This window comes from Henckelia pumila, chromosome 2 (assembly GCF_033568475.1).
Source record: "Henckelia pumila isolate YLH828 chromosome 2, ASM3356847v2, whole genome shotgun sequence".
Lineage (NCBI taxonomy): Eukaryota > Viridiplantae > Streptophyta > Magnoliopsida > Lamiales > Gesneriaceae > Henckelia > Henckelia pumila.
In genome coordinates this window covers 1,815,119-1,825,666 of record NC_133121.1, presented here as the reverse complement: position 1 = coordinate 1,825,666, position 10,548 = coordinate 1,815,119, and the positions used below count along the sequence as shown (strand labels likewise).

At 35.2% G+C, this 10,548-nt stretch overlaps 3 protein-coding genes across 3 annotated transcripts; 1 reads left to right on the top strand and 2 right to left on the bottom strand.

The window, feature by feature from the left end:
- Window positions 1-3,907: 3,907 nt before the first annotated feature.
- Window positions 3,908-5,249, top strand: LOC140884612 (NAC domain-containing protein 104-like). The gene is made up of 3 exons (XM_073291411.1): window positions 3,908-4,172; window positions 4,450-4,736; window positions 4,830-5,249. Exons 1-3 carry the CDS (start codon window positions 4,019-4,021, stop codon window positions 4,965-4,967), a joined length of 579 nt encoding a protein of 192 aa, XP_073147512.1. The 5' UTR covers window positions 3,908-4,018; the 3' UTR covers window positions 4,968-5,249.
- Window positions 5,250-5,718: 469 nt separating this feature from the next.
- On the bottom strand, window positions 5,719-7,971 carry LOC140884103 (putative clathrin assembly protein At1g03050). Its single transcript, XM_073290770.1, has 2 exons — window positions 7,195-7,971; window positions 5,719-7,131 (listed from the first exon to the last, which is right to left on the bottom strand). The coding sequence occupies exons 1-2, from the start codon at window positions 7,874-7,876 to the stop codon at window positions 6,017-6,019; spliced, it is 1,797 nt and encodes a 598-aa protein (XP_073146871.1). The 5' UTR covers window positions 7,877-7,971; the 3' UTR covers window positions 5,719-6,016.
- A 702-nt stretch (window positions 7,972-8,673) lies between these two features.
- On the bottom strand, window positions 8,674-10,245 carry LOC140883339 (peroxidase 43-like). The gene is made up of 4 exons (XM_073289771.1): window positions 10,039-10,245; window positions 9,746-9,931; window positions 9,511-9,673; window positions 8,674-9,095 (listed from the first exon to the last, which is right to left on the bottom strand). Exons 1-4 carry the CDS (start codon window positions 10,243-10,245, stop codon window positions 8,674-8,676), a joined length of 978 nt encoding a protein of 325 aa, XP_073145872.1.
- Between the last annotated feature and the right edge of the window lie 303 nt (window positions 10,246-10,548).

Here is a 10,548-nt window from a genome sequence, read left to right as displayed (position 1 = left end):
GAATCATATAGGCGATTATATAAAACATAACTTTCGTTTACTTTCTGTGTTGCAATGACATAAACATCTCGAGTCATGAAATTCTAATAGTTGTTACACTTTCTTGAAAATTTTCTAATTAGATTATTTATTTTGTTTTATATGTTTGATAGATCCTGGACAACGATGAGATTTTTCCCTATCATGGTTACTTTAATTTTATTATGGATTGATTGTTGCAGCTCCAATTTTTATGGTCGATCAAATATTTCAGATTAATTAAAATTTTCAGATTATTATTATTATTATTATTATTATTATTATTATTATTATTAGAAAAAAATCCAGACCACTTTTTATATCATTATTTGAAAATAAATTCTTGAGTTTGAATTATTCAACTGTGGGTTTTTGGCAACTTTTTAATTTTGATAATCTTGAATTTATAAGTTGCTTGGTTTGGACATTAATTATATTTAGTCCCTATGTATATATATAATAAATGATGCATCAATTGTGTCATCTTCAGATGTACAACATACATATAAAATAAACTCTATTTATTTTTGTGATATTTAAATTTTTTAAATTTGTATCCACACAATCTGTGAGCAGTGGAAGGAACACTTTTGATCATGACCAACTACTTATCCAATAATACAATCAATGAATATATGGTAAAGTTCTTTGTGAGAAATTGATAATAAAAGGTTATATATTATCATCAACATTAAATATATGGTGTGCTCGATCAGTTTAGTCAATCTAAAATCAATAATTGAGAAATTAATTAACAGAAATATAGTATGTTTTTTGTGAGACGAATTGATTTGATCCATATTTGTATTGAAAAATAATAATTTAGAGCAATATTTTTTTTATGAATCAAATATTTGTTTCATAAAATTTATCTCTGAGACGTTTTAACATGAGAATTTCTATAAAAGAAAATAGTAAAATTTGTTCAATAAAATGTGGGATCACCACCTATCCAAGAAACTAACCAGCCTTTTCTTGTTGTGTATGAGCGGACCAAGCAAGGTCAAAACACACCTCATTTCATGATCAATCAATATCCTTGTAACTTACTCATACTATACCACGTTAATTAATTAATTAGCTGGCACATATAAAATTTAGAACAAGACAACAATAACCAAATAAAATTTTGATAGGTCGATCATTTGGTAGGATGTGATAATCCAACAATCGCGGTATGACACTTGGTTTCGATCCCGATTTAAAATATATATATATATGAGTTTTTTTATGGTGCTCAACGCTATACGCTCATTTCATGTCCATTATGTACAAGTCAACTCACCTATTGTACCCGTCAACTCACCTATTGTACATGGTGGGTATGAAGTAGACATATAGTGTTGGATATCATAAAAAAACAATATATATATATATATGTATGTATATATATATTAGATGATAATCATATATAGTATATGACCTAGCTCTCGGATACGATTTTCGATTCAAGAAAATCTTATAAAATACATAAAATCATAGCTTAATTAAAATGAATCAACTTTGTATTATGGTTTTAAATTATGAGATCATGTCCGGCTTCAAGGTACGGACAATGAAGAACTGTACCAAACTAATGGAACTGCAACACTATAGTGGACACCACTGCATATCCTATCATTCACTCGTGCTGTATTATGTGTATCCCATTTATCCTCCATTTTCTAGATTTTTCTAATGTAAAATATACACGAAACATGAAATTCCAAAAATTTTCTCAGAATTTAAGGTGGTGGTGTTAATTTGCAAGACTTTATTTTAAATGTTACTTTCCGAACATTTCCTTGGTTAGAAACTCGAAAGTACTCAACATAAACTCTTACAACCATATCTAAATTCGAATAATTCTCTATACAATTCAAGAATATACAGATGATATTTTGGAGAGCTTCTAAGAAACATTTCTCTACTTTTCCTTAACAAAATTGAAATTTTATTAATCAAAAGCTGAGAAGTGATTTCTAGAAGCTCTTCCAAATACTACCTCATTCAAGTTCACTTAACTATCTATATGTAGCCGATGAGGCCATAGCTCAATGGCTAAGAGTGATGCTTTGAGACTAGTTGATTAGGTTCGATTCTAACTAACTGTAGGTGGTTTTCTTAATTTATTTAGATAGATTTAGAAGTTTTATTTATAATTTTTTTGCTCAATATAAGCAAGTAGATCTCGAGTTAATGTTTGAGGTTTTGTCAATATTGCGGACAATTAAATTATATCTTTATGATCTAGAATCAAGATTATACTCATACTCGGGGAAAAAATATCTATATATTAATATATATTTACTGCTGATCACATACAAAAAGCTTAATAATTAATTAGATGGCATCAAAGGGATGGAAACAAACTCAAAAAATAGGACAACTTTATAATGATGTCCACAATTGATTATAGGTGGCACCTGGAGATGAGTGGCCCTTTCTCATCGCTAACTTACCACGTGGATACAATAGAGGTTGCTGATATCAGCATGAAGTGGGATGATATACTGCGAGATTAAACAAATGACTTCGTCTCATATCTAATTTTTGGATACATTAAAGTACAAACGAAGAAATATTTTATTTTATCTACTGTGATAATAATTTTAATTTTAATTTTACAAATGTCCAAATGATCATTTTATATATATATATATATATATATATATATATATATATATATATAATTTTGTTATGATATTTTTCAATCATGTTCGTCTAATATGTCTATCATTAAGATGATACTCATCTATGGAATGTAACGACGGATGTCAGTGAAACAAGGAAAACACGATTCTATTATCGATTCATATTAAAGAATTGCATGCTTGACACTGACGGCATCCCCACTTGTGACAAAACCCAAAATTTTTTGGAGAGGTTTTGAAAAATAACAAATATAGTAGGCTTCTTCGAATATTTTTTAAAATTAAAGATGTTAAAAGTAAATTCAACATGTAATTAATCAAAGGAGATACCGTGTAACCATATATTGATTAGTTATAAAATGTGAAATAATTAAATAAAGTAACCATTGTTAATTTGGGAAACTATATTGATTATAAATAATAATTATAATAAAAATAATAACAATCAATACTTACTAAATTGGCATACATGAGGTGCCTATATAATTAAATACTTTTGGAAGCATGGTGCATTTGTTATACACAAAAAATACCCTCTAAGATCACAAAAATATTTAATCTTCATCTAACTGAGAAATACGATAAAAATCTGTGTTAGTAAATGTATAGTTTACACATAACTAAAATATCTCGATAAAATGTTCGTTTAATTTCATGTGTACCAACATATAAACTAAAAATATTATTGTAAAATTTTATTAAAAATGTTAATATATAATCAGTGTCTATATATTTCACATTATTATTATTATTATTATTATTATTATTATTATTATTATTATTATTATTATTATTATTATTATATTATTATTATTATTATTATTATATTAAAACCATGAGTAATGTTATATGTACAACGAAATTTGTACATCAAATCTTACAACTCAAAAAATTAAATACAAAAAATTAATTTATCAAAATCTCAGATACATTAAATACAAAATCTTGTGATAAAATAGCAAAATGCATCTCACGATATTATTATTGTAAATATCATTGTAAACGATATTTATTGTAGGTGTATTATTATTTTAAAAACATTACTCGATATATGCACGCATTGGGTGCGAATATTACATGAATGATCAATATAGCATGGTTGATGAATGGGTGACGGCGGATTGAAGTTGGAGGTCAACAAACCCACACAATATCTATCTTCCATTTCACGTCATCTCATATCTCAAATTATAACCCCACACTCCCTAGCTACCACCTTACTATATATAAATATCTATAAACCACCAATAATTATACATAAATTTTAATATCTCCTCTTCTTATCCTTTACAAAAACCCTAGTAAAGACCCTGTGATCTTGTTTCTTCATTTTCAGCGGGTGATCATATATATATATATATAACATCATGAGTTTCAACATGCCGCCGGGGTTTCGGTTTTACCCGACCGATGAAGAGCTCGTCGTCCATTTCCTTCATCGCAAAACCATGCTCTTACCTTGCCATCCGGATATCATCCCGGATCTTGATCTCTATCCCTATGATCCTTGGGATTTAAATGGTAACATAATACATATATATATATATATATATAATCCTTTTCTCATCTCACCATTTTAACGTGTTCGAATTTGTCATGCATATTTTAGAAACTACATTAGTAGATTGAACTTTTAGTACTATGATCGAACCATGTATATTCAATTCGGTTCAACACACACACACACACACACACACACACATATATATATATATATAGATTCAATAATCATATATAGATTATTATCTATATATGTATATTAATTAAGTGATCATAAAAGTTACCCTATAACATGTAGGGAAAGCGATGGCGGAAGGCAATAAATGTTATTTTTACAGCAGGAAGACACAAAGTAGGGTGACAGGAAGTGGATATTGGCAGCCATTTGGGGCTAAGGATGAGCCCATTTATTCGACTTCTGGCCATAGAATTGGCATCAAAAAATACTATGAGTTCTACATTGGCCAACCTAATTCCAAAGGTGCTAAGACCAACTGGGTGATGCAAGAGTTTAGGCTATCGGATTCGAGCTCGAGTACCTCGGCCAGATCATCAAGATCATCAAGAAGAAACTCCAACAATGTTGTAAGTATATATATGTATGACTCGATAATATTAATTGGCTGGTGATATTTGAGGGGAAAAAAAACTAAATGTTTATGTCATGTTGTCTCTTAGGATTACAGCAAATGGGTTGTATGTCGAGTATACGAAAATGACGGCGACGACGGGGATGATGATGGGATAGAGCTATCATGCTTGGATGAAGTTTTCCTATCAATGGATGATCTTGATGAAATAAGCTTGCCTAATTAGGTGTAAATGAAAGAATTAGGTCTATGGATCATATTGTTTTTATAAGGGAATGTTGTATAATGCAATTCTAAGTTGGATGGGACAGTACTTTATTACATGTCAAGAAAGATCCAAAATGCATGTATGCATCTCAATGTTGAACTAAAATGGGCTTGTGGGGCCCAATATCATCGTGGGCTTTTTGTTGGCTTAAGATTGGACGGATATCCATCATAATAAGCTTGTATTAATTATTTGTTTATGTTCCTCTTCCCCATTTCCATTATATATATATATTATTATTATAATTACTAGTCAGCTTTTATCATCAATGGTCAAAGCTAAGGAAACAAGTATATATTTTGTTGGCTGCTTACCAAAGCATCATGTCATGTGTGATGCATGCATGCAAGATCAATAATATAATATACACCATAATATATTAATGGAAAATTGTTTTTTTGTCCCGTAAATTTATCACTTTGCGATATTAGTCTTTTATATTTTTAGATTTTAGTTTTAGTCCGCTATCTTTATTTTTTGGCAATTTTAGTCCTTTTTCCGATGTGGCGCTGACGTGACACCAATTCAGTGCTGATGTGGAGCTGACTTGTACAATGCCACGTAAGTATTTTCGAATTAAAATGACATAAATTGTCAAAAATCAAAACATGCAGGACTAAAACTGAAATGTGAAAACATAGAAGACCAAAATCGCAAAATGACAAACATACAAGACTATATTTGCAATTTTCTCAATATATTAATTCAAATATGCTTATATATACATTCTAATTACAACAGCTCTATATATACCATATATATTTATTTCAAAATTCAAATTATAAAAATGTAAGGTTGAAACTGAATAAAGTTCACAACCATTATGATCAGAAAATCAACTCAAATCCACAAAGAACTTTTAACTTATCCTAATAATTAACTAATAACTCAACGTAAAGTTCTCTTCAAAAATCACAATCTGCTAATGATTTTTCATAGTATTATTACAATGCCATTTTCATGTATCGATCGCCACCACTACTCCTACTCATGATGATTCTCAATGATCAGTACATTCTTGTATTATGCGGATACTGATTCTGCTGCTGTATCTTCCCTAATCCCACCAGCCCCTGCATCCCATCTCTCGCATAATGCTGCCACATCACCTGTTCTTCCACTAACAACCTCTGTTTATTCTCCATTTCCGACATCTGCACGTAGGAAGGCGGCGCCACCGACAGCGAGGCCGCGAAAGGATCGCTGTTAATCGTGGTGGCAGCAGCAGTACTACTACTACCGTTGGCTTCCGCCGGTGGAGCTGGCAGTGCCAGCACCGCCGGCTTCGCGACGCTACTCGCACTCCCTGTTGCCATGTAACCCGAAGAAACCGCGGCATGGGCCGTCATGCCGTGGTGATACATCCCGTCGAGCATCAGGGTGTCGAAACCTCCCGCGAGTGATGCCTTTTGGTTTGACAAATGACTCGCGGTTTGAACCAACGCGGTTTCCCAGTCTTCTTTGAATGCCTCCCATGGAGTGGCTGTGGTTTCAGGAGACTTCGCTGAATCGGCATCGAATAAAGCTAAAGCTAATCTATTTCCATGTTCTTCTGTGCTCTGTTCGTTTTCGCTTAAGTTCAAGAGATCTCCTTCTTGTTGTATCTGAGCAAGATTCTTCTCCTCTTTTGGTTTGTCATGTACAGTTGCAGCAGCTTCTTCAGGCTTATCTTTACTACGATCCGTTTCGAATCCTTCGGGAGGGGGCAAAGCCTTGATTGCGTTCATATCATGATCTTCTGATGGGGCTGGCTCTGTTTTCTCTATGACAGAAATGATTTCAGGGTTTGGCATATTGCTATTGGGCACGTTCTTGGATTTTCGTTGGATGATGTCATCTAACACGTCGAGTCTGTTCTTTGGGATCTTCTCGACTTCGGGATACTCGGAGGAGCGAGCTATCCCAGCGGTCTTGCACCAGTTATACATGGCGTCGAGCTCTTCGTACTGCTTCGAAAGGCGGGTGAAGAACTCGTAGACTTTTACAGAATTGGGGACGTCGAGTTGTTGGAATCTCTCCAGGAAAGCTGCCATGATTTCCATGATGTCATAATATAGTTGGAAACTGTCTTTGACGAGGGGGTAGAATGCCATTGTCACCACTCTGTTATGCTTTGCAGAGCCTGCCGCAGAACAAAATTTTGAAATTTTATGAAGAAAAAGTTAAGAAATACCGTATGATATACCTGTCGGTTTGCATGCTAAAAACCTCTCAAGAAGTTGCATGAGATGATGAACCTTAGAGAACAACTTCTCTATCTTCATCTCTCTCACAGGAGTACTCCCCTGCTTCACCACCGCCACAGCACTCGAACTACCGCCTCCGCCTCCGCGGCTGCCACCATCTTCCTCCTCTTCCTTGCTACACGAAAAACCGCTCCGTTTCCCCCTCCGGCCCTGCATCCGGAACTCAAGCTTCTCGTCCAAATACAAAGCATATGTCCTCACAAACGCGGAGTAATCCCATGCATTCGACTTCCCCGAAACGTCCCTAAAATCGGACATATTAAGGAGACGAGTGCCCCTCCTCGTGGCGAAGAAGATCTCTTGCTCGTAGGCGACATCTCCTTCGCTAAGCAGGCGTTGAATCAGCATGAGGGTCTTCAAAGCCACCACCCAATTCTTGGTCTTATTCAAGCGCCTGGATATGGTGCTCACGCAGGCGCCAACGTATGCATGGGAGTACGACGTCAGGCTTAGGATTTCGCGCACGTAACGCTCGTCCGGCGGGTACTCCTCGTGTCGCGTGGCCTTGACGATGGCCACGTCTAGGTCGGAGAGAGAGGCCGTGCCGCCCACCTTGGCCAAGCCGATGCTGGTTTGGTCCTTGACCGCTCCAATGGCTTTTCTTATCTTGCTTGGACCCATTTTTAATTTTGTGATTGAAGAATTAAAGAAAAATTAGTAATATAATTGGAGAGAAAATCAAAAAGCCGATGAGACCCTTAATTTTCTTCTCCCACCCTTTTCTCCTTTCCTTGTTTCTTTGCAGCTTACATTTCTAGTCTAAGTACAAAAGGCTAATCGTGAAATGTAACGTGAAAGTCGGGAGTCCATGTAAGCATTTGTGTGGTGTATACAATATTATATATTATATATATTATTCATCATCCAACCATAAATTTTACATTCATATGTTTTTTCCTTCCTATGTGTCCATGTGTGTTCGTATATATATATATATAATGTACATTGTGTGGTAATAATATTATAGGGAATTAAAATAGTTTATTAAATTAATTTACTTATCTAATTTTTTGAGTTTTGATCAAGTAACTCAGATTTTTGGTACACTAACTTTAATTCGTGAGGCTGCCCTGTTTTGTTGCCGCACAAAGAATTAATTAGCTAGTGATCGAAAAAATTATAATTATGTTTCACTTTTTTTAATTATATCAAATCAAATCAAATCAAGCCAGCTATTATTTTAGCTTAAACTTTGAATGAAGTAGAATATATATTAATTCTAAAATCCCAAACCAAACTCGTTTTCTTCTCGATTTCGGTTTGATTTACAATATCCACCTTTGACTTAATTGCAGACACCAATAATTAAGATACAGCAGTACTATATACACACATTTATATAGATATCACATACACACATACATGTATATGTATATATATAAAGCCCATTCCAAACGCATTCCACAACTAATTATATATCAATCAAAAGCAGAGCACACACGCCTGATAGTCCCTTGTGTGCCAGCGAGCACCCCAATTCGGCCCATTTTGACCATGGATTCTGCAAAATCAGCCTCGAATGAAGGCCCAGTTAAAGGGCTCAAGAGCCCAAAGTAGGAGTCCACCACACTTTTGGTAACCCCATCTACATACAAGTTTGCATCCGACTGCAACACAGCGAAGCCACTCCTGATGTTCTGCAGGATTTGGTTGTCGAACGTCTGCGGGCTTCCCCGGTCGATCGGTAAGCGAACGTTGACGTCCCCGTTTTGCGGGCACGTCGTCTTCAGTTCGGGTAAGAACCCCGGGTTTATGGACGGGTCGGATCCGCTCTCGGTCGAGAATGTGTAGAGCCTTTGGCCCATGAAGAAGCATGCTGTTGTGCCGATCGTGTGTGCAGCTACGTACGTACGTACAACATTAATTTTTGCAATAAATGAAAGCCAATATTAATATATCATATTATATGTACACTTATATATTTGATCATGTGCATTAAAAAGTCTACCTACTAAAAAGCCTCCCCACATAACCTGCATGCCTTCCATGTGTACAGGCGTGCGTGTGCTGAACTTTTCTTCCAAATTTTGGACATAATAAAGATGTAAAAGATTTTGAAATATTGTCACACGTCGATAAGATAGAGTTTCGATAGGATAGAGTTCCTGGAAGCTTTTAATATAAATAAAAACAACCTCGAGTTCCTGGAAGCTCTTAATATAGATAAAAATAACCTCGTCTATCGTAACACAAAAGAACTGAAGAAGAGAAATCTTTCTAGTATATATGTAAATTTGTTGGTAATTATTACTCACCGCTAAGAACAACAAGATCTTTGTCTGAGAGGCCTTTATCAAAGAACTTTTGTTTGAGTTTCTGAACGGAATCGTTAACATCCGGCATTTCATCCGCCAAACGCAGATTCGAAACCAGACCGTCCCGTCTCCCTGTTTCCACCCCGTACGACGGCCCTTTTGCCTACAATCAAAAATTTTTTATAATCATTAATTCGTTTGATTTTCTTCAAGAATCTGTAAAAAAACAGAGTACCAAGACAAGTGCATCTCTAGCGGCCAATGCGACGATATCTGCGCAAGAGACGGTTCTTGGGCAGGCTGATTCCAGCTGGGCTTTGGCCTTTTCGATTATGTCGAATCCTCGAACTCCTTGGTGACCAAATGCATGCTTTTCATCGTTTGCCTCTCCCTTGTCTATCAGAATCGACCCTTCACATCCCTGCAGTTTTACATTCAAATGAATCGCAAAAATCTTTCATTTCAAGAATCTGCATGCGATGCGATTAAAGAATATATACACCTAATGCATGCGTGGACTGACTGGACCTGAACAAAGCAGTCGTGGAAATGGAGCCTGAGGAGGACAGGGGAGACGTTTTCGTCGGAGGCGGCGGCTTCGCGGACCACGCCGCCTACTATGGCCTCGGCGTTGGGGCAGCTATTTGCGTAGAAGCCTACCCGGAGCTGGGCTTGTGAAAACCCAACAAAATAACTTAGTGTAATTATCGCCAATATCGTCCCAAGATTAAACATTTGATGGTAGCTTGAATTGCTGATTTTTGGTGGGGATTTTGTAAAGTTCACTTCTTAGTGGAATCGAAGGGGAAATAAACAGGACACTAATATGTATTGTAAATGTAATGTAATGGTTATGGAGGAAGATGGAAGATGAGCACTTTTATAATAAATCATCATTTTTATTTTTATTATTTTTGCATAATCTCACTCACTATCTGAGTTTTCGTCTATCAATTGCAGCTGCTACATTGGATATATTCTATTATAGGCAAAATTTATAAGATTGACAAAGATTCAAATTCCCATAAATTTATGTTT